The sequence below is a fragment of the Gallus gallus genome, chromosome 17, assembly GCF_016699485.2.
Source record: "Gallus gallus isolate bGalGal1 chromosome 17, bGalGal1.mat.broiler.GRCg7b, whole genome shotgun sequence".
Taxonomy (NCBI): Eukaryota; Metazoa; Chordata; class Aves; order Galliformes; family Phasianidae; genus Gallus; species Gallus gallus.
The window spans coordinates 3138713-3165873 of record NC_052548.1 but is presented as its reverse complement, the minus strand read 5'-3'; the positions used below and the strand labels follow the sequence as shown (position 1 = coordinate 3165873).

The following is a 27161-nucleotide window of genomic DNA, read 5'->3' as shown; positions in this document are numbered from 1 at the left end:
GCGGTGCGGTGCGGTGCGGTGCGGTGCGGTGCGGTGCGGTGCGGTGCGGTGCACGGAGATGAGCGCGGAGCCGGACGGCGTCTCGCTGCGTTCCTCCTCGTCCTCGTCGGGCTCGCTGGGCTCGGCGGCGGGGCCGGCGCTGCGGCCGCTGTCGGCCAACGTGCGGCGGCTGCACCAGGCGCTGACGGCGCTGCTGAGCGAGGCGGAACGGGAGCGCTTCATCCTCTGCCTCAACGCCTACCACGGCCGCCGCAACGTCTGCGATCTGGTGCGCTCCCTCCGCGCTCTCCTCGACGGGCCCCGACGGCGGCAGCTGCTGCCCCTGCTGCGCCTGGTGCTGCCGCGCTCCGACCAGTTGCTCTTCGACCAATACACGGCCGAGGGGCCATACCTGCCGCCCCCCGGCCGCCCTCCGCCCCCTCCGGGCGAGCTGCGCCAGGTGACGCTGCGCCGGAGCAAAGCCCACGAGGGTTTGGGCTTCAGCATCCGCGGCGGAGCCGAGCACGGCGTCGGGATCTACGTGTCGCTGGTGGAGCCCGGCTCGTTGGCTGAACGGGAGGGGCTGCGCGTCGGGGATCAGATCCTGGGGGTGAACGGCAAGCCGCTGGACAGAGTGACCCACGCCGAGGCCGTCAAGGTAACGCAGGGTTCGTGCTCGACGGGTGTGTGCGTCCCGGAGCTGCCCTCTTTCACCCCCCCCCCGGCCCCGTATGGCCGCTCGGTGTCGGCTCGGGTTCGTCCCGAGGTCGGGGCGCGGTGCGGAGCTGCTCCGGGGCCATCGGGGCTGAGCGGTGCCTGTCTTCTGCCGACGTCTCTGTGTGTGATGTGGCAGCGCCGACTGTGTCGCTTTCTTCAGTCTGAGAAGCGTTCGGAAGTTGGGAATTTGCAGGAGCTGCACTTAAAGTACGCGCTGAGCCGCTGCACCGTGCTGCCTGCGCTCAGAGGGGGAGAAAGTGAAGCACGGGGTGCTCAAAGCAGACCGGCGAGGAGGGGTAGAAGCTCTAATATGAAGGCGTAGGGCTGCTGGCAGCTGTGCTTTTGGACCTGGTGCTCGGTACCGTGAGGCTGTGTCCGTGTGTGAACGACCCTAAGCGGTTCCCTATCGGCATCGCCGCGATCGCGTGGCTGCTGGGCTCAGCAAACCTATGGAGCTGGGGAATCGGCCTTCAGGGCTGCAGCTTGCAGGCAGTGCACGGAGGGTCGGTGTGTGGGGCAATTAAACTCTTTTGTAGCTGTTTGTGCTTGGACTCTTCCATAAGAAGCGAAAGCATTTCTGTCCACAGCCTGCCCCGGGCAGTGTGTTTCTCCAGCAGTGCGTTGAAGTTGTGTGGCTCTGAGCTCCCCACTCTGTCCTTAAATCTGTGCCCCATACAGGGGCACATCTGCTGCCTGGCAGCAATGCTGGCCATCCCGAGACCCGAGGGAAAGCCTGTAGGATTTCTTTCTTTCGCTGCTGTTTTGTTCTAATGACAAAGGCAACAGTTCTGGAAGTCAGCCTTGCAATTCCGTGCTCTTAAAACTGCAAGAAAAGCCCCACGCATTTCGTCTGCAGTGATGGGGAGCCAGGTGTCAGGAGTCCTCATGTCTGCTGAATGATTTCATCTCTAATTCAGCCCACTGCACCGGGTAATTCACATAATAACTCTCAGTTTGTTCTCTAATACAACTTACGTGATGCCTTTCAGACTCTATTAATAGTGTGAAGCTAAGTGCTTCCTGCACAGAAATAATTCCCGTAGGATGCAGTTTGATAAGGGCTTGCTCTGTGATAAGTGCTGTATTTTACCACTGCTATTCTAATAGGAAAGCTTAAAAACTGCTTGGGAGCTGAACTTCTTTCAGCTGTTGTGTCAGTCCTGGAGCTGCGCTGGAACGTCTGCACCAACTCACATCCAGGTGCTGTGACCATGGGGAGCTGCAGGGTGACCCCGGGGCCTCAGCTCATGGTCAGTGTCACAGCTCTGCAAGCACTTCTGCTCCATCAGAGCAGTGCAAACTTTGTGGTTTGGTGGGGAAATGCAGGTTTGGGCTTTCTTGGTACAAACCCCAACTGCAGAGTGCTCTCCCAAGTGCTGCCTGCAGCTCTGTGCCGTGATGCTGTGGCTCTGTGACAAGGAGCACATTCTGGTGCTGCGTTTCCACCCCAACTGTCCTGCAGCTCGAAGCTGCCCGTCTGTGGCAGCCTTGCTGTGCAGAACATCACGGTGTGCTGCGAGGGAGGCTGTCAGAACCCATTGCTTGGGGTGTGAGAGGACGGCAGAGCTCAGGAGCTCCTCTGCGCCCGATGCGCTGCAGAGCAATGCAGGGATGCTGTGCTGTGAGCACGCACGGTGCCGTGGGGCCGTAGGTATTTCAGTGGAAATTAGATAAACTTACAATCTGTGTTATTATTTTTAATGACAGGATCAGCTGAGCACTCCAAATCAATTCACTTAATGACCGCTGCCTTAACCTCTGTGCGAGCGGCGGAGTTTTACGGCTCGGCTGCTCGGTGCTTTCTCTTTCATCCAACTCAAAATTAAATGACTCCATTACAATTACAGCTCCATCATCCCGGCGTTCGGCACTGCACTTCAGACACAGATCACCGTCACTTGAATTATGGCTTAAGAGACAGAGCTTGTGTTGTCTGTTTGTATTCCTAGCAGGCTTTCATCAGCCTCGCCTACGGTGTGTGGTTGTTTGTAGCAGAAGTGCTGGAAGTTTGTGTTAATAAGCTGTAATATTGCATCCGGAGCAGCTGAGGTTCTTGCAGAGGATGCAGAGAAATGGCAGAGATGCGCAGCCCTGAACAGAGAACAATTCCACCTCCCAGCAGCTTACAGGAAAGCAAATTGTGTTTTCAGTGCTTCCTCTGATGGCTAATGAATTGATGATCGCTCTGGGACTTGTTTGCTGTGGTCGGTGATCCCACACCGTGCTGTGTGCGCCATGGAGCAGCTGGCAGGCATGGATGCAGCCCGGTTCCGTGGGGGTTTAACCCTCCAAGCACTGGGAACTGAGTCCTGGGTGGAGAATGGGGAGCAAAAGGCAGTGCCTCAACCCTTGGTTCTGTAAGAGTATCGGCCTTGTTGCTTTCAACAAGGGAAAAAGGGGGAAGGGAAGGAGCTCGCCCTGGGACTTGGAGGCATCTGCATTTCAAATCGTTGCGATGATGCTCCGTACAGGGAAGGGCTCCTGGTGGTGTCACAGTGGCACTGATGGTGCCCTGGGGCCGAGGGTTGGGCTGCAGGAGATGAGGTGATGCTCCGCTGTGGCAGTGTGCTAATTGAGCCTATCACATTAATGCAGTGTGCGAGGTGGCTCGGGGTGAGTGCGTGCGTATGGGGCATCCCTGGCCCTGTTGCAGTGGGGATTTGGCTGCTGTACTGCTGCATTCCTCAGTGGGAAGTTGGTGGGCTTCCCTTCATTCCAGCAGCCCTAATGAAATGAAGTATTACACCGAGGCAGAAGATCAGGTGGAGGTCCTTCATCTCCCCGCTCACAGTGTGAGGATGCTGGCACCTGGCTCTGGCATTGGCCCCTTCAGTGGGGCCGGTGTTGCTGGGAGCATCCGTCGTTCCCAGAGTACAATAAATGTGATTTGCTGTGCTCCTTGTAAATAAGTAGTTCTGTCTTGGAAAGATAACCCAAAGGACAAAGCCTGTCCCTCCGTTAGAAGAAAACAAAAGCACTGTTGTGCTGCACAGCCGGCGACTGAAAGTATCTCTTACTCCGTTCCTCTGTCCTCGGGGAAGATGATGGATTTCCTTGACACTTCCCTCAATGCCACGTCTCCTCGGAGAATTATTGGGCTCTAAATCCCTTCTCCTGAGCTGACAGCGTGTCTGCTGGAGCGATGTGGCTGCAGTGAGTGCTGCTGTCACCGCTGCCTGCAGCACCTCTGCTCCTGCCCAGTGCCTGGGTGCTGTGCTTGGGAGCTTTGTGCCCGCACTGCTGCTCGTCTCATTTACCCACATGGATCCTTTCAGAGTTCGTTTTTCACCGGGTAACTGACCGTCTCTAGGCAGTATGGGTTTGTGGACGCTGCTTGCGTTATTTATTGCCTCTTGGGGTGCGGGGGAAAGAGCAGGAAGGAGTTAGCTTTTATCTGGCTTGTTGTTCGGAAAGCACGGAGAGGCCACGCGGAGCTCCTGCCGCCGTTAAGGCCGCCGTGGGGCCGTGCGAGGGATGCACGGGGCAGTGCCCGGCTCTGCGGGTGGGAGGTGGCAGTGGGATGTCCCCGGAGCTGAGGTCCCCTCCGCCCTTCCCAGGTGACAGGGACACGGTTTCCTGATGCCCCGGGGCTAACTGCCTGCAGTCACAATTACGCATCCATTTACATCGATTTGCATAAGCAACTCTCGTTGAAAACCAAACTGCTGTCGCCTTTGCCTTGTGAGAGAGAGAGAGAGGTTGGGCTGATCCTCCTGCAGGTCCCATCTGTTCTGCCGAAGAGTCCACCTCACCCCTCCATCCTTCTGTGCCCACCTCTCACCCCGCACCCCACCGACAGTGCTTCTGCTCCCCCTCTTCCTCTCTGCCTGCAGAGGAGCCACGCACCCAACACTCCTCCACCAACCCCGTGCAAGATCCCAGCCCTGCCCCGCAGCCCCCACCCCTACAGCGCACACAGGGACCGCTCCATCCCCGCTGGCACTCGGATGGGAGCCGGCTGAGCCGAGCGAAACCGAACTTAGAGGCTGAGGAGCGTCCCAGCACAGCTCAGGAGGCGGCATTCGGACAAACTTCTGCGAATCGCTCCCTCGGTGGTGCCGGAGCTCGCACAGCTCCCTCTGCCTCCCTCCTGTGGCATCTTTGCGTTCCTCTCCCCTTAACGCTTCGCTCACTTTTGCTTTTGGGGTGGTTGGTGCAGCACCGTGCGTTGCTTTGATGGATAAACCCCCACGCTGACCCTCGCAGATGGAGCGAGTGCTTGGATGCCCGCTACCCGAGCAGCCCCAAGTCTGTTATTTTTGGAAGCAAGCAGCTTGCTTCTGCAGTGAGGGGGAGCGTGGCTCCGACTTAATGCTGCTTGTTCCAAACTGCGATCCACCCACCAAGAGGATGAATTGGAATAGATTGCTCATTTCATTAGCGGCGGAGGTAAGGGAGTGGGCTGCGTCCGTACGAGACGCGTGTTATAGGCAGGCTGCCAGAGGAGTGCTGGTGATTTAAGTGCCATTCCGTTCCGACATCCGTGTTCCTACCAGGGGGATTTCTGAAGGCCCGGAGATGCTTTTTACACAGCCTTCAGCCTTCCAGCTCCCCCAGAGTGGGAAAAACATGAGGAGAAGGGGAAAGTCCTCGTAGTGTGAGAGCAGCGTTGCGGTGCCGGTGTTACAGCCTTCGCACCGTGGTCTTCTTCGTATCAGCTATAGCTGAGGCAAAGCCAAATCACTCTGAGCCCGGAGCAGAGTGCAGCGATGTGCTGCAGGGCCCTGGGGAAGTGAGGTCTGTGCTGGTGCCGCAGAGGGATTAAGGAGGTGGAATTATTTTATTTAATGGTCCACTGCAAATGGGTTCGGTTTAGCGTGCCCATCAAACAGCGGGCTTTGCCAAGAGCTTGCAGGCTGGATGGTGCTGCTGAGGGGGCATCTCTGCAGTGGTTGGGCTTCAGGATGCGTGTGCCTGAGGAAGGAGCTCTCCCTGTATGCATCCCACCCACAGCCCATCCTTCCTCTCCGTGAGCCCCACAGGGCAGAAGCCCGATGGTTTGCAGAGGAGGGTACGGTGATGAAGACCTGCACCGAGGGCTGGTGCAGCTGGCCTGAATCCATGCTCAGGTGGGCTTTGGGGCTATATGCAAGCACACTCCAGGAGGCCAAGGGGGTAGAAATGAGTGTGGTTGGGCTGGGCAATGATTCCTGCTGGTTGCTTGGCATTCATGGAGAGCAGCTGGAAAATGGATGCTGTCCTCTGCCATGTATACATGGTCCCTCAGTACTCCTCTCCCTGCTGAAGAAGCTGCTTGTATGGTCTATGAGTAAATCAGTGCCTTTGGTCCCAGATTCGTTTATGCAGTATCCCTACACCCAAAGCACTTTCTGTTATCAGAAGCCTTCAACCTCCACCTCATCCTGAAGCAGTTTTGCTGGGGCAGCCCCACATCCAGCTGGGAGCCGCAGTGCTGGGGAAGCCCTGGAGATCCTGCTCAGTGCTTGGGGGGGGGGAGGGAGAGCAAGAAAGAGAAGTTCTCCCCATGCAGGAAGATGGAGAGTCGCCCTGTTCGCTCACAGCTCTGTCTCTGCTGTGCTGTGGGAGCTGCTCCCATTTGGCTCCCGGATCCCTCATGTTGCAGCTCTGCTGCCAAGCGCTTCGTTAAGGTCTGCTTTGCTGTGTGCGTGTGCAGAGGCTCCATAGGCCTGTGCCAGGTCTCATTCCTGGGCCTGCTGTGCTTCATTATGGAATGTTTGCTGTTATCTGAGGGAGAACGCTGCTGCCATCCTTATCCCTGCTCTCGTGCCCTCTTCCCCACACAGGGGTTGGGCTTTGGCTTCTAAGACAGCAAAGATTCCCCAGCTGGTGGGACTTGCAGCCAATGTATTTACCTCCTGAGCTGGCACGAGCTGGGACTTAAAAGTACAAATAAACAATCTTCTCAAGCTGGTGGAAGCTCGTGAGTCAAAAACCTCTTCTTATAGATAAATTCAGCTGCAAATGTGCAGACTTATATTGACAGAGGCTTAAAGACCTTGAGAAGGTATGTGTCTGAAGGCTGGGGCTGGAGGACAGAAGACATCCCCTCCCTTCCTTCGGAAGGAGCCAGGGGCTGGTGCTGCTGGCAGTTAGATTATTTAGCCCTGAACATCCAGCCTAGGCAATGGGATGTTCTACAGGTGCGTTTGCTGGTGGGAAGAGGCTGATTAATTTGCTGTCTCCAGTAATTAACTTCTCCGTGTAATGCTGCAACTTGGAGAAAGTCAGCAGGGAGTTGGCAGTGGGAGCCTCGTGCCTGTGAAGGTAAGGGCACGTGGAGCAGTTTCATCACGACTCGAGCTGAAACCACGCTGGATTCCCATTGCTTCTAATGAAAGCAGCACTGGGTTGCAGGACCAAATGGTTATTTTTTTCTTTCCTACTTTTTTTTCCTAAATTCTTCTTTCAACTGGAATAGGATTGCAGGGGGAGGACTTTGCCTCATGAGCACGATCCAGTCTGACCTGGGGAGCAGCACTGAGGATGCTGTGATGTCTGCCTCGCACCATCCATATAGCAGCAGTGCCTTTTGGCAACGGGGCTCAGTGAAATGGAGGATGAATGTGGCCAGGAATCCTCACCCCAGATATCAGCACTGCCAAACAGAGGTGTTCTGAGCAGCCATCCTTGTGCTCCTGCAGGGTCCCAGGGCGCTGCCAGCTCCTGCTCTTGTGTCTCTTCTTCCACCCGGGCTGCTCTGTCCTTGTGGTGCTCAGCTGTCACCTGCATGCATAAAACATCTCCTTGCTGCAGGAGAGCCCATCTCCTGTGGCCTCATCAGCAGAGCTGCACAGGGGGATGTGAAAAGCCCCGTGTCAATCTCTGGCCTCTTGTCCCTGGCAAGTTTGCTGCATCTGTTTCTTGAACGCCTCCAAAGGGAATGACTGCCACCCCCATGGGCAGCCTGTTCCGGTGCCTGATCTCTGCTCTGGGGAAGAAATTTATCCTAATATCCAACCTGAGCCACCTCTGGTGCAACGTAAGGCCATCACCCATCATCCAACCTCCACTTCACCTTTCAGGACTTGTAGAGAGCACTGAGATCTCCCCTGAGCTCCTCTTCTCCACACTGACCCATCCCAGCTCCCTCAGCTGCTTCCCATCACACCTGTGCTCCAGACCCCTCACATCTCCGTGCCCATCTCTGGATACGCTCCAGGCTGAGCTCACCGTGGAGCAGCGCAGCAACCATGGCTGGGGAAGCTATGGGACATGGAAGTGCTGTGATGGGGCTGCAGGTTTCACAGCCTTCCTTCCAGCTCTCCAGGCACGTTGGTGACCTTGGGAGCAGGTGACGGACCGGCAGCCAAGCTGCTGTATGTGACGGGGAGGTGGTGAGCTGGATCCTTCAGCTCTGGCAGGGAGGAGCAGGAGTGATGCCAGGCCGGAGCTGGGACCCGGCCAGCCCAGCGTTTCTGATGACATTACATTTTGCCCATGAGCTGCCAGAATTGGTTCTTCACTGTCACGAGCTTCGCTCGGCAGCTTCTCTGCTCAGTGGGGAGAGGAGACCTTGCAGGGGCAGCTCATCAGAAGGACGCGTGTATGGAAAAATACAAAGCAGCTCCTTTCTGAGAGCGGGTCCTGAGTGCTGATGTTGTTGAGGCCTCGGAGGGACCAGCACTTACAGCTGTCCCCAGAGAGCTCCCATAACGTTAATGTTATTTTAATAAAAGCCGTGTCAGCGCCTCGCAGTGAAAGTTGGGGAGGCAGGGGAGCAATTGCAAATGGCCTTATCTGCATCTCAAGGCCATCTTGGTGCGTGCTGCCCTGAATAGATTTATGCATTTGTTAACGGCTGTGCTCATTAATTGCTGGCTTGTGCTGGGAGGGCAGCTGGAGAGATCATAGAATCATAGCATGGCTTGGGTTGGAAGGGACCTTAAGGATCACCCAGCTCAAACCCCTCTGCTGCAGGCAGGGTTGCCAACCTCTTGATGGCTGAATTTCTGGGAGTGCTGTCAATGTCTGCTGGACATCAGGAGCCTTGCTAAAGATGGAGCTTGGGACCAGGCTGGGGGGTGAAAAAGTGCTGCTTTCCCAAGCACTGAGCCCATTCAGAGGCTGCAGAGAAGGCTCGCTCTGGGATTCAGCCCACGCTGGGGTTCCCTCCAGGCATGTCAGTGCCCTATGCATGGCTTCATCTGCTGATGGGGAGAGCATATTTCCTCTGTCATCGACAGCAGCATGGTCTGGGCACTGTGGTAGTCCAAGAGAATATAAAAACCCGAGCTGTTTCACCAGCTTTTTCTGTCTCTCATTACATTCTGCAAGCGTGCAGAGTAGCTTGACATCTTTCAGCCTCGAGGAAGGACAAAGCCTGTCCTGTCACTCCAGGGCCTCAAGGTGGGTTGTCCTTCCCCATCCATAGGCATTCACTCCCTCTTCTCCGTGGCTTCTCCTCCAGGTCCTGAAAGGCTGCAAGAAGCTGAACCTGTCCGTCCATTCGGTGGGACGCATCCCGGGGGGTTATGTCACCAACCACATCTACACCTGGGTGGACCCGCAGGGCCGCAGCGTGTCCCCACCGACGGGGCTGCCTCACCACCAGAACAGCTCGCTGCGCAAGGATGGCGAGAAGAGGAGCCACCTCCAGCTCCTGCAGGAGGGAGACGAGAAAAAGGTGAGCAAGGGGAGCACCACAGGCCTGCCCGAGGTTACCTGCTGCCATGCAGCTGCCAGCCGTCTTCACTGGACTTTGTGGTTTTTGCTTCCTTGTGTACTGAGAAGGCTTGGGATGGAGGGGTGGATATGCGCTTGGTGGTGGTGGATAGGGGACCTGTAGGTCCTCTGCGAGAAGGAGATGCTATTGCCTCTCTGCTGCTTATTGGGTATCCAAGTGCTATCATATGAGTGAGCAGCCTGAAGGCACGGAGTTACCCGAGCCTCAGCATTTCCATCGTGCCATCTAGAGATCACTCTGGCTGTCCCCAGCACTTCGACTGTGTGCCCTCAGCTCAGCCTGGAAAGGCTGTGAGGGATCTGTAAGCTGGAGGCTCCCACCTCAGCCAGAGAGGGGAAAATCTAATACAGGATGAGGCAGTTTGCTGTTGAAATATTCATGTTGGCCACAAGGGAGAAGGGCCTATTATTTTTTACTTTAAAGAGGAGAGAAAAGCAACTGCTGCTGGCTTGCTAGTGTCCCCCACCCCCTACCACTCAGTGTCACCTTGATGCAGCCCCAGCAGAGCAGATAGGCTCTTTGAAGCTGCAGGCAGGAGGTGTTGCTCTGCATGTCGTTCCTTTGCTGCATGCTGGCTATCAACGTGCAAGCCTGCAGCTGTGTGAGCCCCTTTCCAACGCTGGATGTGCAGGGAGATGTGGCGTAGGGCTTGGATGCTTTTGCGTGGACTCACTCCTGAGGTGTGAGGGGCACCATCTCCAGGTTGCCCTGTGTGACATGTTCAGACCTGAAGCTGGCTGGAGGGGCTGTCCCTGCTCCAAGCTGTGCTGCTCTGGTGCCATTGCTGTGATGCATTGGGGTGATCCGCCAGCCCGGAATGCCCATGCTTCGTGGTGCTCCCAGCTTGTGGCATGCTGCCTTCAGCAGCTCTTTGCCAAGCTGGGAGTATCTCCTTTCCTGGCTTTCCCCAAATCTGTGCTCGTTCTTCCACTCCCTGGCACGACCCATAAATGACCAAGGCACTTCTGTATCCAAAGCATCCTGCTTTGCCAGCTGGCAGTGAAAGGAAACCCCACCATGATCATGATCCATGATGGAGAGGGGTTATTTGGTGTGACAGCCTGTGCCATGGGGCAGAGCAGGTGCTTCAAGCACCAATTAGCAGAATCATTTTGTCCTGACTTTACCATACACCCCTGAGAGGTGCATCCATCCCATAACAAGATAACGGTCTGCCTCCAGCCTTTTTATTATTATTTGCTTGTGTGCATCTTGCTGCTGTAAACGGGATTATTCTGTTCACAAATATCATGCAAATAAATGCAACGTATCCCTGGTGAATTCAGTGCAGTCAGCTGGAACTGACAGGTGCCCCCGAGGGCTGTTTGATTTCTGGATGTTTGCACTTCCTAAGGGAGATGCTGGGGGATTGTGTGCTCCCCCCCCCCTCCCCTCTGCTGTTTCTAATTGATCTGAATGTCCTGGAACACACAGGCCAAAGCTTTCAAGCTGCCGCTGGTTGGGGAAGCGCAGCGGATCAGATTTTAGCCCTGCAGCAGGAGGAGGTAAACCAGAAAGTTTGTTAATGCTTTGCCACAGCTCAGTGGGTCTGCTGCAGTTAAGGCGATGTTGGCAGTTTTGGCAAGGTGAAATTCAAGGGTGGTGGAGGCATCCCACATTCATCGGGCAATAGAGGTGTCCCTGTCCGCCTGGGGCCCCACGGGTTCCCATTGATGTTTGTGATCTGTTCAGACTCAAACCCTCTGGATTCTGACAGTAGCAAAGACCACTTAGGCTGTGTATCGTCACTGTTGTGCTTCTGGGATCGACAGCTTATTTCATTAAAAGCACTTTGGAGACCAGCAGGCAGCGAAAACCCATAGGTGCTGCTGAGCTGGGAGGGAGAAGAAACGCTCTGCAAATGCTGGGCTGCTAATTCCCTAAGAAATGCCATTTCATCGACTGAATCCTTGCTCTAATGTGCTGATTGCCAGGGGAGCTGCTTCTTCCTTTATGGTTCTGGTGCAGGAGAAGAAAGGAAAAAAAACATATGCATAGAAGAGAATGTCTCTTTGCCTCCAGGCAGTTTTGTACTCAAAAGTAGCTATATTACAAAAGAATAAAAAAAATCCAAAAAGGAGAAATACGTCTGTGATATCATTGCATGGCTTGGATGTTATTGAGAGGCTAATGGTGACTACTTGAGCATGAAGGATAATAGAAGCAGGCGAGATGAGGACGGATTTCTTTCTATTAGATGGCAATGATGTTTTCCATGTGAAGCAGTGCTGCTCCCTGCACCTCTTGCAGTTTGCCTGCTCTGACCTTGCTGGGCTTTGCAGACAGCCAGGGCTGCTGAGGATGTGTGGTCACTTCCCCATTCACCTGCAGTTTTCCTGCTGCTCCCAGCCCTGCAGCTGGTGGGTCCTGTGCTGGCCCTGCAGGGTGGAAGGTCGTGGTGCTTGGGCTCTGTGTGCTGCTTTCAATTTGCTGCTCCTTGAGTCCAGGTTTGGTGTGCATGCAAACAAAGTGGTAGTGAACAGGTTGCCCAAGGAGGTGTGGATGCCCCATCCCTGCAGGCATTCAAAGCCAGGCTGGATGTGGCTCTGGGCAGCCTGGTCTGCTGGTTGGCAACCCTGCACACAGCAGGGGGTTGGAACTGGATGAGCATTGTGGTCCTTTTCAACCCAGGCCATTCTATAAGTCTATGATAAAGCAGCTCCTGCAGCACCGCAGCATTGCTGTGCAGAGTATCTCTACTCCATCTGATGATATCAGGGTGAGGGGATGAGCTCAGCTTCCAAACCCCTCGGGGCAGTGTTGAAAGGAAATGTAAATATTCGGATCCAGCTTAGAGCAGCGCTCACAAAAGGTGTTTGTTGTTCAGGGATGCATAGAGGAGGGGGGAGTGTGGTCAGTACAAAGCTGTTTGCACACTGATCCGTGGCTGTGTGTGCTTTGCTGCATTTCTGCTGCATGGATTGTCATCAGAATTGGGGAGTTATTGGAATGCATGGCAAAGACATGGTGAAGAAATTACAGGAGGAAGGAAACCCTGAATGTTGCTCGAGCAGAGGGGAAAAAAGGAGGATTTTGGAAAAGCTGAATATTTTTCTACTTCAAAAAAAAAAATACAGTCAAACTTTTTCTGATGTAATTGTTCAATTAGAGCAACGTGTTAATGCAAATAAAGAGTTAAACTGCCCTTGAGTTGTATGGGCAAACGCTGTGCTGGGTGTAGGCAGTCTGCTCGGCCCTCTTCTCTGCCCTCCCTACAGAGACACAGCGCCCAGAGCACGGGGAAGCTGAGCTGGGCTGCTCCCATCCTGGCTGGATGTGGGTAATCACTGGGTAGATGGACAAGCCCAGGGAGCCATGGCAGAATGACACCTGCTGTCATCCATGGGTGGTGACAGCACGGGGACACGGCTGTGCTCAGAAGCACAGAGCTGAGATGCTGCTGTGCAGCTCTTGGGTGCCATGTAAGCATCTGTTCCTCCTCCTCTGCAGGTGAACCTGGTCCTGAACGAGGGGAAGTCCCTGGGGCTCATGATCCGAGGAGGGGCAGAGTACTCCTTGGGCATCTATATCACCGGTGTGGACAAGGGCTCTGAAGCAGAGAGCACTGGCTTGAAGGTAAGAGTGAAGCCGAGCAGGCTGGGAGTGATGGAGAGCTTCACGGGGCTGTGCTGGCACACAGCTGTGGGGCTGTCAGTGTGAGCCCACTGCTGCACTGCTGGGGATGGCAGGTGAAGAAAGTCACCGAGCTGGCAGGAAAGCATTTTCCATTCGAGTTCTTGGTCTCGTGCCCTCTCACATCCAACCCCATTAGGTTTGGAGCCAGAGTGTGCACAGGGTGCCCCATGTGCCTGCAGGGCTGTGCTTGGCTGCTTGGTGCGAGGAGGCTGGGCTCACCGCAGTGCAATCAGGTGCTGGCGTTTGTAAGGATCGTGTCCTAACAAGCAGAAGCAGCACGACTACCCCTGGGGGTGATCAATCAGCAGCCTAACCTGGTGTGACGTCCACCCGAAAGGATGCTCTGTGCGATCACATTGTGCGCTTTTGCTTTCTGCACTGCAATCCTGTGGGCTCTGAGTACCGTCTCCTTCACTGTTCCTTGTGTCAGTCAGTGTGGACGGACAGTGAACTCCCTGGTGTTCTCTCAGTGCACTGAAATGGTGGTAGTCTGTTGAGTATTGAGGGATAATCCTGATGCTTAACAGTGTGGGCACCTGGTGGCATCAGCAGGTTGCATCCAGCAGGGCACTGAGCTCACTGCTGTCCTCTTTGTAGGCAGAGGGCAGAGAGGGAGATGTTTGCTGGGGGAATTCAAGCAATCCTGAACTTGTACTCTCCAGGCTCCTGCTTCTCCCATGGAGGGAAGAACTGGTGGTAAAGGTGATTGCCTGAGAATGCATTGCTGTGTTCTGCTGTGTGGGCTCAGCTGGAGCTGGTGGAGAGGTTCCTGCTGACACCTCAGGCAGTGGGTACTTCTGGGGGTTTCGCTGCTTCCTCTGATGCCAGGCTATAGTTCCTGCTCACCACGTACATCAGAATTGTTTTGGCAGTGGGTAATTAGCTACAGCCCTTTTCAGTGTTAGCCCTTTTCAGGGCAGAGAATAAAATGCCATTTAATGAGCTGCCAAAGCTGGTGCCTGCTCCCCAATATAGTGTTTGCAGCACAGAGGCCGGGTGGAAGGAGCTTGCCTGCTCCCCAAGCCCTGGTGATGCTCTGTGTGCTATCACCCATTGACAGTGACCTTGGGAAATGCGCTGCCAGTTCAGCTCTGCAGTCAGCATTGGGTGCCTTGTTGGAACTGCTGACCTCTTGATGTGGCACCTAAATGGGGCAGGGACTTCAGGACATCTCTCTCTGCCATAGAGCCTTTATCTTCTCCTTTCGGCTGCTTTTGTGCCGTGTTTGGCACAGCCATAACTGGTGTGGGTGCTCTGGGCATGAATGGTTTCTATACATGGTCCTGGCACACCATCATCCTGTAAGTATCAAGGGGGAGGGAAGATGCTGTGGGGCAGAGGGATGAACAAAACAAAGCTATCCATGAAGCCAAGACAACGCAGCGTGGTTTTGCATAAAGCATTTGCTAAACTATTTGCATTATTTGCTGGCAGCCAAAAGTGGCACCACGTGGGGAGCGCTCCGCAGGTGCCGGCAGGACGTGGGGCTGCAGCACTGCAGCCACTCCGGAATGAAATATTCACCCCTCGGCCTCCTTCATGTTTATTCATCCCTGAACCTTCTGACAGTGCATTCTTCAGGCACACTCGGAAATCCGAGGCTGAAGGCCGTGGGCTGGCAGGACGCTTGCTCCCAGCTCTGTCCTGATGGACGCGGCAGATGAGCTGCTCCTGCTGCTGTCCGTGGTTCTGCTCATCCCAGTTTCTTCTGCATTGGTTGTATCACAGATCTCAGGTAGCTTTGTTTGAACAAACAGCTCGATAGTGAGTTTGCAGCACAAACTGGGGTAGGAGGAGGTTGCCACGATCCATATATACCCATAGGCAAGAGAAGGAGAGAAAAAAAGCAGAGACTATAAATAAGAAATGAACGAATTTGACATCATCGGTGCCATTCACAAAGCTGCCTCTTGTGTTTTGAGGCCTGCAGACAGATGAAGATAGCACAAAACAGTGCATGACATAAAGAGGGGATGAGCCATAGGGCGATAAGCGCAGTGAGGAGCTGTGTAGCTGTGTGTGCCAGGTCTGACCTGTGCCCCAAGGGCAGCATTGTGTGTTGCTCTCACCCAGCAGCAGGTTGTTGTGGCCTCGTGCTGGGCACAAGCATGGAAAGCAGAGACTTCTTGTCTCCTTGCTTGCCAGCTCCTTCTGGCTTGCTTTTGAAGGGAGAAGCTGAAGGTGTTAAATCCATCTAACCGCCTTGAACCAAAAAGCCATGAAAGTTTAATCCCCGATATAGGAAACTATTAAAGATTCATAATTGCAATAAAACTACCGAATTGAAGTGGGGGTTTGGCAGTCCCTCCCATTGCCTTGCCCAGCCCATTAAGGAGCTGTGGGAGATTTTTTCCAGCCTCACCACACACTCATTGGGCAAACAAGAGCCCTTGACTTCTCATTATTGCCAGCATTGCTCTATAGAGCTCCATCAGGTCCCGACACGTTATCTCTTCTCTAAATTTAACAGGCCTAATCTTTTCCATCTGTCCTCTCACCTTCATCACCACAAGGCATTGTTTCTCTTCTCTGGAACTTTCTGTTTTCTTTCCTTTTGCTGGGCAGGCAGGGCTGTACCCAGGGAATGCACTCACAGCAAGGTCATGCCTTTGGGTATCATCATTACACCCATTTTAGAGCTGTTCTTAAGACGTTTCTTGCCATGGTTTCCTATCACAGGTCTTTTGCTGCAGGTTTACTCAGTTCTTCTCAAATCACAGCTGCGTGCTGAGCTGCAGATCTCCTTCAGCTGTGTCTGCTCGGGTTGTTTCAGAAGCTTCCTCACATCTTGGCCAGTTGCACAGTCCTGCCTGGCTATGATTCTATGATTCAGAGCACCTTTACCAGCTCGTTCCTGTCTGAGCTTACCCGAATAGTTGAGTGATGCTGGTAGATCTTGACTCTCTATTGATCTTGCTTTCACAGGCATAGAATCATAGAATGGCTTAGGTTGGAAGGGACCTTAAAGATGATCTTGTTTTGACATCCTGCCGTGGGCTGGGTGCCCCCCAGCAGCTCAGGCTGCCCATGGCCCCATCCAGCCTTGAGCACCTCCAGGGATGGGGCACCCACAGCTTCTCTGAGCAAAAAATGCACCCTAGGATCTTCTTCCCCTCTCCTTCCCACCTCCGGGCTATTCAGTAATCCTCAGGTCTCCAGCTCCTTCTGTGTCTCGTTATGGCTTCTCAAGGAGACCCTGTGCCATCCACTGTTTTTGCAAGAAGCAAAAAGATGTCCACGTTCACCTGCATGCAGGGCAGTGCTCAGTGCCCTGCTGCCTTCCTGTGCCCCTGCATGGATCACAGCTCCAAGGGCTTCTCCAGCAAAGCTCTGGGTGGTGCTGGGGGGAGCTCAGGTGCCAGCAGGGTCAGAGCCCACTGCGGGTGGCATGGCAACTGTGAGCCATGTCTTACTGGAGCAAATGGATGAGTCTGGAGAAGGAATCCCAGCCCTCTGAGGCTTCCGCAGAGCCAGCAGCAGAATGAGACAGACTGAGCTGCAGAGTTGATATTGACTCTCTGTGTTCTTCCTCTTCAGCCTCAGAAGCTCTCCCCCCCCCCTCCCTCTTTTCTCCTTTTCTCCTCCAAGGTGGGGTGAGTTATTTAAAGAACTGTCTCGTTCTGCTTGCATTGCGGCATAAAGAAAATAAGATTGCATTTTGACAGAGCTGAGCAGAAGCCTGTGGTTAAGCAAAGATATGAAAGAGCAGTTTCAAAGAGGTGGCTTATCAGAAACAGGGTGAATTTTGATATGGGAGTGAGAAGTGCGCGGAATGCCCTAGAAGCATAGAGCACTTGGGACAAAGGGAAAACAGCCAGATGCGTGCTGTGCTTTGAACTCAGCCTGACTATCAGGAAGCCCCAGGGTACAACAAAGGCCATGGCTGCAAAATGAAAGTTCACGGGAGCAGCTGGGGAGGAAATGGGAGGAGAGGAGGGGTGAACCCCAGCTGTCCCACACCCCACAGCGTGCAAAGAGGTGAGGATCTCAAGTGAGCCCTCCATGCTGCACGTGGATGTGAGGTTTGGAGCTCAGCAGGAAGAAGTGGGGCTGTGTATTCACTGGGGGTTGTTCCTAACCAAGCAGGTCTTCAGATCCTTCAAATGGAGAGGACTTGGCAGGTGAGTCTGACTTGGGATCCTAAATAGCTCCTGCAGGCTTCACAGCCAGATCCATTACTGGCTGTTGGTTTGGTCTCCCGCCAGCAGCACTTGGATCCTCTCCCTCGTCTCATTATTTCTCCAGTTACTTTGTTCCTAATTTGGTGGGGCAGTGGGAAAGAAACATGCATCGTGCCTGCCAGTCTCACCCTGTCCTTGGTCTGCAGGTAGGAGACCAGATCCTGGAGGTGAATGGCAGGAGCTTCCTCAGCATCCCCCACGATGAGGCAGTGAAGCTGCTCAAGTCCTCACGCCACCTCATCATGACAGTGAAGGACATTGGGAGGCTGCCCCATGCCCGCACCACTGTGGACGAGACCAGGTGGATAGCGAGTTCCCAGATTGGAGAAACCCTTGTCAGCTCCACGGGGTGAGTGCTTGGTGCAGCCCCATAGGGGTACAGAGTGCAGAGCTGGTTCAGAGCTCCCACAGGGGCTGTGCAGATGTGTAGGGTGGGTGTAGAACAGCAGCATGCTGCCGTGAGATGCTGAGAGCCTCATGCCTCAGCCAGCTGTCAGTGGGAGCACCCCCAGAGCTTAGATTGGTGGTCCGACATCCGGTGCTCATTGACAGCACCTATGTGGTGGATCAAGGCTGGACATAATGGGAGCGTTTCCCCTGTTAGCTTACAGGCATCCAGGGTGTAGGACAGGTGAAGAATGATGGGCATGGGGTGCTCAGTGCTGACTGATCTTCTCCCTCCTCGCAGGGTGGTGGGCGATCACGCTGCGGAGGCAACAGCCAGGGTAAGAGCTGCTACAGCCCTTCCTATAAAACAGCCATCATCATCATCTTTCCCAGGGCAGGGAAGCAGCCAGCCAGACCCTGCCCAGCGCTGTGCCTGCAGCTCTGCCTCAGCCTGCCCTGTCCAAGCAATCCTTTACAAAGCATGCTCCTTTTAAATGGAAATGAAGCCGTGAGGTTTCACAGGTGGCTCACGCTGATAATGGCTTCGTGCTATTTGCTTGGCAAAACACCTCCCCAGCCTCAGCTGTAGTGTTGTGTGGTAGCCCGGGTCTTGTCTGGCCTCGTACCCCTGCGGTGTGACAGTGCTGCCAGGGATGAGAGCAGCAGGGACCACCTCTGTTAGGTAGAGATTCCTTGCGGAGCAAAAAGCCTTCTGTCTGCAGCCAGATGTCTCTGGGACCCCTTTGGTGTTGGTGACTCTTTCTTCTTTCGGAGCTTGTGGCAGGGACAGAAGTGCATGTTACACAAGATAGGAAGCTCACCCCTCTCCTATGGCATCAGTTCCCCCAGCTCTGCCAGGGAGAAAGACAGCCTGCCATTAGATCAGTGGCAGCCCGGTGGGCAGTGTGTGTGCCTGCCGAGCAGAGCTGGGAAGCTGTTTATTCAACTGATGCATAACCTCCTGGCTGAGTTACGCACACGGAGCAGGCGGCTGCGCTGGTGACTCCTCGGGGTAACCACAGCATTGCTCTTTCCAGCATCACCGCAGGTGATGTGAGAGCAGCAGACAGCTGGGGCTGCTGGGCATGGGGATGGTTCTGGGCACTGCTGGCAGCTGCTGACTTCTCAGTGTCCCAGACCAAAGCCAATCAATCTCCTGCCTTCTCCTGCAGCCCCTGTTCTACCGGGGCCTGGCTGGCTCGCAGGTGACGCTGAGCAGCATGGTGAACCAGACCCGTGTCATGCTGGAGGAGCAGGCGAGGCACCTGCTGAACGAGCAGGAGAGGGCCACCATGGGCTACTACCTGGACGAGTATAAGGAAGGCCACATCTCCGTGGATGCTCTGGTCATGGCGCTCTTCGAGCTGCTCAACACGCACGCGAAGGTGAGCCCCGAGCAGTGGTGATGGGATGGGTCACCCCATAGTGGGAGCGTGGTCAGGATCTGACCTCTCTCTGCTTGTCTGCCTGCCTGGCCCAGTTCTCCCTGCTCTCGGAGGTGCGGGGTGTGATCTCCCCACAAGACCTCGACCGCTTCGACAACCTGGTGCTGAAGAGGGAGATCGAGTCCATGAAAGCCCGGCAGCCTGCAGGACCCAGCGTCGGCACCGACTCCTACTCCATGATGTCCTACAGTGACACCATCTCTTCGTCCAGCAGCCACTTCACCTCCACGACCGTCAGCTCAGCTCGGGTGAGCCTCTTCTGGCTGTTCCTTCACCTTTCAGTCCCTGCTCCTGGCAGCCCTACAGCAAGCTCACATCCCTCAAGTGATGGGGTCTCCCTATAAGGGCATTTCCCCAGCATGGAGTCTGCTTCCCCGAGGGATTCCTCCAAAGCTTTCCTTATCCCCTTACAGGGTGTGAGGGGCTCACCTCTCCTGGCTGCAGGCTGTATCGCAGCACCCTGCTTTTAGGGACAGGGGAAAAGCAGACAGTGTCCTCGACTGGCAGGATAGTGATGGTTTTGTGCTGGCTTTGAGAGTCCTTTGCCCCATCCATTTGCTTTGCAGCGGAGAGATGGGGGCAAACCCAGCTGGAGAGAGTGCTGGGAAGAGTGTGGTTTGTAGGGTGGCATTACAACGTGTGCTCCATGCCCCCTAGATGTGATACCCCCATGGACTGAGCAGTGCTTTGCCCTCAGGGAGGGAGCAAGTCTGCTTCCACCCAGGACCTCCACTGTGCAGTGCGGGCTGCAGTCATGCAGGAACCTCAGCAGCGTTCCCCATGCCTGCTCCTATCTGCCAGCTCTTGGTTTCCTATTCTAAACCTCCTCAGAGGGGTTGGCTCCCCGCTCCCATCCCAGTGCCCAGCACTCAGGCCAGCTGCACCCTATCCAAGCCCCTGCCCGCTCCCCAGCACTGAGCAGCAGCACTCCGACGTCTCGCTGCCAGGCCCTCATTGCACGCACCATCTAATTAAGTTACCATAATCACCCCGGAGCGTGCCGGCACACAGACCCGAAATTAATTTCCTCGCCATAAAACGCCTTTCATCATAAATGCATTAGCAGCCTTGGAAATTAAAACCTTCTTGAAAAAGAAGGGATGATGAGGGGCTTTCTGCTGCCTTGGCAGCGAGCAGAGCAGAGCAGCCCACGCACGGGGTGGGTGGAACTGTGCTTCAGGGGCCCATGAAATGTGCTTCAGTGGGCAGAGGTGTGGCGAGGGGCGCTGGGTGGATGGATGCTTATGTCAGGTAGCAGGAGGGAGAGAAGGGGCACAGAGCTTGCAAACTTTGCTCTGCTGCTGCTCTCCCCGGCAGCCTCCATGTTCAGCACGGGTGCAGCTGGATGTGGGCTCCGCAGGGCGGGCAATGCGGGAGGAGGGATGCGTTGCGCCGGGGTTTGCTCGTGTGGCTTGTTTGTTCTGCATCCTCCCTGATGTTCTGTTTTCGCTTTTGTGCTTGTTTTCATCTGCTTTTCCCCTCGCACGTCCCCAGGAGCGGCTCTTGTGGCTAATAGACCTGATGGAGGTAGGGTTGCCATAGCAGATGGGCTGCGAGTGTGTGTGATGTGCACGGGGTGGGAGGGGGGGACAGACCCCTCCAGGGGCCAGCACACATCTCGGCCACGTCAGCAGCCGCCTCGTGTCTCCCAGCTCTGCTTCTCCTTTCCCTGGCTCTGCTGGGCTGTAGGTCTTAGTGCTGCAGTGCGGCCAAGGCTCAGCTGTGAACCAAACCCAAGTGGTGCCAGCATCCTGCTTGCACTAAAGCCCCACATGCCCCAGGCAGCTCGAGGCTGTGCTTTTGTAAAGCCCAACAGCACTGAGGTCTGAGAGTTCTCCTTACAGACCTCGTAAGGAAAAGGTCTGTACAAGCATCTGTGCAGGAGGGATCCTTTGGGACACAGGTCAGTTTGGTTTCATGGGCAAAGTCAGTGACACCAGAGCAGGTTCCATCACGGGTCGGTGGCCAAACATGCCAAAAGCAGCCGGTATGGGGCTGATCAGCACGGTGACATGAAGTGATTTTATCACAGGATTCATGAAGGGTGCTCGGAGACGAGGCAGAGCGCTGTTTGATTGTGCCACCCACTGGTTGGTTGTCTGAGTATCACCAGCACCCCTTGTAAACGGAGGATTTTGATCTCGAGATGAGACCTACAAAGCAGAGGTTAACTGTGGACTGCAGGAATGTGATGCAGCTCGTCTGATCGGAGCAGCAGGAATTTCTCATTCGTTTGCAACCAAAGCAGTCCTTAAGGGACTCTGTCCCTGCCTCAGCCCTGGTTGTTAGGATTAATCAATTGAGATCTCTGTTGATTTAAATCTTTCTTTCTGCTACCTCCTAACAAATACGCTGCCATCCAAGTGCCTTATCCTCCCGGGGCCTGACTCCATAGGTGCTGGCTTGCTCCCAGCCCCACGAAGCTGCAGGACTGGGTGCGCTGCAGTAACTCAGCTCATCCGCCAGCCTGTCATTGGGCTCCACATCACCAGCAGTAAGGAGACAACGGTGGTGTGGAGTCCTGAGCTGATCCTCTCACTGGAAAGTGAACCATAAGCACATGAGTCAGCAGCCTCCTTGGCATCCAGCAGGTGATCTGCATGTCCCCAGAGGGAGCAGAGCGAGAACAGAGGAACAAGGGCCCTCCTGCACTTGCTGTGGGTCCAGCACCATTTGCCTCTCCAGCCCCACCTGTCCCATTACAGGGCTGTGCCAGCTCCCTGCTTTGCTCTGACCCCTCCAGGACAGGCACCATCATCCCACATGGACGGCTGTTGTGTGCTTTGTGCTGTCTGTTTAGAGACAGAGATGAGGTTCCCCTGAAGCTGGTTGGCCCTGCACTGCCCTCATGCCAGGCACTCAAACCAGCGTGGTCCTTTTGGGTTTGCCAGAGCCGTTCCCAATGATTTTAATCAATATAAAGTTAGGCTGCACTTGAAATAGCCCTACCTGTCTCCTCCTCTAGCCCCAGACACGTGGTATCATGGCACAGCTTGGATTTGCACAGTCCTGTGATGCACCAGGTCTGGCCAAAGCCTCATGGTTCTATTGCTGCTGCCAGATCTGCCTTCAGCTCTGGCTTAGCACAGTAACCCAACGGGTAGGGGATTTTCCTCTTCCAAAAGCCACCTATGTCTGCATTGGATTGAATTGGTGACGACATCCACCCTCATCAGAGGAAGGAGCAGACTTGCAGGCTGACCTCCCTGTTGCTCCTGGAACAACACACTGCTCTGAGCTCTCAGTCTCCGGGGTTCCTTCTGAAGCCACGGAGATAAAAGCACTTTGCATCAATGTTTTTGCTGCTTCTCTAATGCCTTTTAATTGTCTCCCGCCTCTGTTTTGGGGCACTGACATCTTACAGGCGCAGCAGTAGCCTCCAGCAGATGGGCAAGACGCAGACGCACCAGCTTTCCAGCTAATCAGTTGTTTATCCTGCAATAAATCACGTGCAGTTGCACACAAACTGCACCCTGCCCGTTCCAGCACAGATGAGCAAACAGCCCCGTGTGATGGGAAGGCAATCAGCCCTCGCTGAACAGCAGCAGTCTGCTCAGGACCAGGAGCTGCTGCAGGAGCTATTGGGATTTCTGTCTTTCTCTGGCCAGGACGTGTTCTGAGCTGCGTTCTGACATTTTCGAATGACATTTTGATTCTTCAGCAGCAGCTTCTATTCGCATTAAGGCTGACTGCTCTCCTTTGCTGAGGGGAATTCTGTCTTTCTCACTGCTTGTCTCCCAGGACAGACCCAGGCACTGAACCCGACGCCCTCAGAGCTCGTTCCTCCCCTCTCTCCAAACTTAACACAGGGAGCAGAGGTTTGGACTCAGAGGAGCCCACTGCCCTGCAGCAGGGATGGTGCCCTGCAGGCCAGGCTCACGGCACGCTTTGGGCACTTTATTAGCTTGGGAGAGGCCGTTTCTCAACTGAGTTGTTTGCTTGTATGGTGTGTGACTCTCCAGGCAATAAATACCTTTGGGTGAGGGATGCTTGCAGAGGGGTTAGGCAATACCCTTCAGTGCTCTGCACGTTCCCTGTTGTGCTGCCATGACCAGGTTTTCTCTGCGTTTGCCTTGCCAGAACACATCAGAATTGGAGGGAGGTGAGGACTGCCAGCAGAGCAGCATCAACACCCTGCCGGACATCTCTCTGGTAAGACAGCACACCTTTGGTTGCTGATGATGCTGAGCGTTGCCCCAGGTTCCGTAGCAATTTGCTCTGTCACCGACCCCCGGTGCCACTGCAGCTGCTGAAGTAAAGCAACCAAAGTGCTTTGGAAGAAGGGTTCAGGATGTGTGAGTAAGAGCAGCATCTGTGCTTACAGGGACCAGGCAAAAGTGGGGTGGTTTGTCCTCTAACTGTCCTCATTTGTGAGTCATATTGCCAGTACTGTCAGAAAGATATTTCTGTGCGAATCAGCTGCTTTAGTGGTGCCCTGGGTGCGTGACTGGCTCTGTTCTTGCTTTGGCAGGATGACCTTTCGTCCTTCCCGGAGGAACCCCCCAATTTCAAGCCTCCCCCTCCTCCCACAGCCCCCCAGATGCTGGACCCCTCTGCTGCCCAGCACAGGAACCCAGGGAAGGACAAACCCAAGCGCCCTTCTTCCGAGTCCTCCCAGTCAGGCCTCTTCTTTGTGGCCCCCCGAAACCCCACGCCCCCTCCGAGCCACTCTGAGAAGGACACCATCAGCGTGGCCTCCACCGCCACCACCTCCACCGAGGAGTCCTCCCCGAGCGCCATCTATGCCACCATTTCCCCAGCCCCGCGTGGCTCCCGACGGCAAATGGACCCCCAGCTCTCCCTGCTCAGCCATCCCCCCATCGGCCCCTTCCCCAGGGTGCAGTCCCCCACCAGGCTGACCAGCCCGCCTACAGATGGCCCCGCAGCTGCCGGCTGCCAGAGCCCTGCATCCCCATCTCCACCTCCGCCCCCAGCCCACCCCGCGCCCCCACCGCCCAGCCCGCAGGCCAACCAGCACTTCATCATGGTGGAGGTGCACCAACCCAACAGCGAGCCCGATGTCAACGAAGTGAGGCCCTTGCCCCAGGCTCGAGGTGGGTGTGCTGCCAGGGTAAAGGGAAAGGGTCCCCGTTGCTTTGTTTATTGGGGTGCTGGGGGGGCTCATCTGCTCAGTGCCAGTGCTGGGCTGTGGGGTGGGAGTGCATCCTGCAGGAGGTAACATCCTCTGGTCCGACCGGCAGCCTGTTGGAGACAGATGGATGTGAAAGCTGGACTGTTTGGTGGATGAAGACTTGGTTGGATGGTCATAGCCAGAGGGCTGTGGTCAGTGGCTCTGTGTGCAGGTGGAGGCTGGTTAGGTGTGGTATCCCCCATGGGTCAATCTTGGGACTGGTGCTCTTGAACATCTTTATCAAAGACTTTGACAGCAGTATCAAGTGGTACCCTCAGCAAGTTTGCTGAGTGGTGCATCTGACACCACAGAAGGAAGGGATGCCATGCAGAGGGACCTGGACAGGCTCGCCATCGTGACCCTAATGAAGTCCTACAAGGCCAAGTGCAAGGTGCTGTATTCAGGCTGGGGCAATCCCAGACGTGAGTACAGGCTGGGAGAATAACTCCTTGAGAGCAGCCCCGTAGAGAAGAACTTGGGGGCCCTGATGGACAGAAAGCTGGACAAGAGGCAGCAGTGTGTGCTTGCAGCCCGGAGCCAGCTGCATCCTGGCCTGCATCAATGGGGGGCTGGCAGTGGGTAAGGAGCAGATCGTCCCCCTGCCCTTCTGAAGCCCCACCTGCAGGGCTGCCCGCAGCGCGGAGAGATGCGGGGCTGTGCGAGTGGGTGCAGAGGAGGGCCGTGAGGATGCTCAGAGTGGCGCTGCCGCCCTCCCGTGGCACCGTTCTCCCACTGCAATGAGTTAATTAATCACGGTAACGAGGGGAGCCTGCCTCGGGCGGCGTCCTGCTCGAGGACCGTCGGCACTGGGACCACAGCGCTTCCAAAGGGACATTCCCAGGGCTTCAGTCCTCCCTGCAGGGGTTCGCGATGCCCATTTCTAGGCTGTATCTGCACCCATATCCTGCATCCTCCAACGGGGAGGGAGCCCCAGTCTGGCAGCTCGTGCTCCTGGAGCAGGGGGAGGGGGGGGGGAAGGCTCTGGGTTGGACCGCAGGAATTCCAGCAGGATCCCCGAGCTCACCATCCTCTCCCAACCACCCCAATTCAATGGGGTGAATCCTGGATCCAAACCCGGGGGCACTTTGGTGCTCCCTATGTGCAACTCTGCTCTTCAGGATGGGTTCACTCGGGAACCTCACTCTAAAAGGAGGTCCAAGCACTGAGGACCTGCCCAGCCCTGGGGGCAGAGGAGATGTCCTGGCACCACCAGTCCCATCGTCCATCCCCCCTCTAACTGCCCACATCTCTCCGCAGCCTCCACGCTCTCCCAGCTGTCAGACAGCGGGCAGACCCTCAGCGAGGACAGCGGGGTGGACATCGGCGAGGTGGAGGTCAGCAGCAAGGACAAGAGCAGGCAGCCGGTCCTTGGGAAAAGCCGAAGCCTCAAGGAGGGCACAAGGAGTGAGGGGACAGCAGAAGGGGCCTCCAAGCCGGTGAGGAGGGGTCCTGGGGATGATGGGACCGGGGGAGAGGATGTCATTGATAGGATGAAGGGGAATGGTTTTAAACTAAAGGAGAGGAGATTTAGGTTAGGCTTTAGGAAGAAATTCTTCACTGTGAGGGTGCTGAGGCCCTGGCACAGTGTCTTTCCCTCTGCCCATGTGTGCTGTGGGATGGTGGTGGGCGACGTGTGGCCGGAGCCCCTCGGCATCACTGCCCTATGCCCACAGCCAGGGCTCCTGGAGCCCACCTCGTGTCTGATCCGGGTGTCCAAGAGCGCGCCGACCTTGGGAATCGCCATCGAGGGCGGAGCCAACACCCGGCAGCCGCTGCCCCGCATCGTCACCATACAGGTAGGGGGAGCTGAGGACTGGGAGAGCTCAGCACATGTCCCAGCCCTGCGCTCCACATTGGCTTGGGAAAGCCCCACAGTCACCCGCTGTCAGCCATGTGGCTCCAGCCCTGCCCAGGGGGGATTTGGGGGATGTCCCCCAGGGGGACCATTCTGCTGGGGGGGGGGACTTGAGGAGTGGAGGGCTGTTCGTGTGCTGTGGCTGATCCCGTCACATAAGGCACGTCCTGGGAATGGAGGGCTCGCTGCAGACATGCAGGGGATGCGGGCAGCCCCAAGAACCCGCCTGCCTCACCATGTGTGCGGAATGGGGAAGGGAGAACGGATGGGGGCTGGGGAGCAGCGCCCACAGCCGTGCTCTCGGGAGCTGCCTCCTCTGCTCTGTGCTTGGGGCAAACCTCACGTTACAGCAGCAGAAGGGCAGAGCTGAGCCCGTCCCTCCTTGCAGCGCGGGGGCTCTGCACACAACTGTGGGCAGCTGAAGGTGGGCCACGTCATCCTGGAGGTGAATGGCACAGGGCTGCGGGGCAAGGAGCACCGGGAGGCTGCCCGCATCATCGCCGAGGCCTTCAAGCTGAAGGAGAAGGACTACATCGATTTCCTGGTCACAGAGTTCAACGTCGCCCTTTAGGAGCCACGTGGGACCGGGGGTACCCGGATGGGAATGGGAGGCGATGTAGGGGCACCGGTGCCCCCCCCCCCCCCCCCCACTGCTGCACCGCAACGCACGCGCAGAATCCCACACCGTCCCCAGATGTCCCCCACGGGGCTGAGAACAGACAGACTCACACCCACTCTGGGGGTGCCCTATTGCCGGGGGGGGGGGACGGGGACTATCCCCATGTCCCCGCGGTCATTCTGGTGCCAGGTGGGGAGGAGGAGGTGGAAGGGTGAGCACGCAGAGAGCAGCCGGACGCCTTGTGACTTGCTGCCGCTGTCATTGTATTTATACACAGAGCTTGGCTTTAGTTTTTCAATAAATGGGCGGTTATAGGGCGGTATTAGGGTGCCTATGGGGCGGGGCGCGGCGCGGCGCGGCGGCCGCCAGGGGGTGCCCGCGCTGCATAAATTATGATGATGCGCAACACTTTCCGCGCTCCCATTGGCCGCCTCGCCCAAGCTATGCAAATGAAAGTAAAGAGCGGCTTTTATGCTAACGAGCTCTGGCGGCGCCCTGCGATTGGCGGAAAGAGGCGGGGTCGGGGATGAGCGCGCGGCCACGCCC

General features: G+C 55.9%; 1 protein-coding gene across 2 annotated transcripts; it reads left to right on the top strand.

Annotated features, from left to right (window-relative positions):
- WHRN (whirlin) lies at window positions 1-27093 on the top strand. Of its 2 annotated transcripts, XM_427028.8 has the most exons (13): window positions 1-637; window positions 9086-9301; window positions 12812-12937; window positions 17325-17527; window positions 17867-17903; window positions 18738-18950; window positions 19046-19258; window positions 20505-20537; window positions 23091-23162; window positions 23482-24064; window positions 25399-25577; window positions 25815-25937; window positions 26385-27093. In XM_427028.8, the coding sequence occupies exons 1-13, from the start codon at window positions 59-61 to the stop codon at window positions 26565-26567; spliced, it is 2760 nt and encodes a 919-aa protein (XP_427028.6). In that variant the 5' UTR covers window positions 1-58; the 3' UTR covers window positions 26568-27093. The 2 variants fall into 2 exon arrangements, with proteins under 2 accessions (XP_427028.6, XP_015135175.2); XM_015279689.4 differs by lacking the exon at window positions 20505-20537.
- The last annotated feature ends 68 nt before the right edge of the window (window positions 27094-27161 follow it).

Bases quoted from the DNA above. Each gene is read 5' to 3' on its own strand.
- WHRN (XM_427028.8), top strand. From the start codon at position 59: ATGAGCGCGGAGCCGGACGGCGTCTCGCTGCGTTCCTCCTCGTCCTCG. The intron at 20,538-23,090 runs GTAGGGTTGCCA...TTGCCTTGCCAG, and splicing joins GGCTAATAGACCTGATGGAG to AACACATCAGAATTGGAGGG. The intron at 24,065-25,398 runs GTGGGTGTGCTG...ATCTCTCCGCAG, and splicing joins GCCCTTGCCCCAGGCTCGAG to CCTCCACGCTCTCCCAGCTG.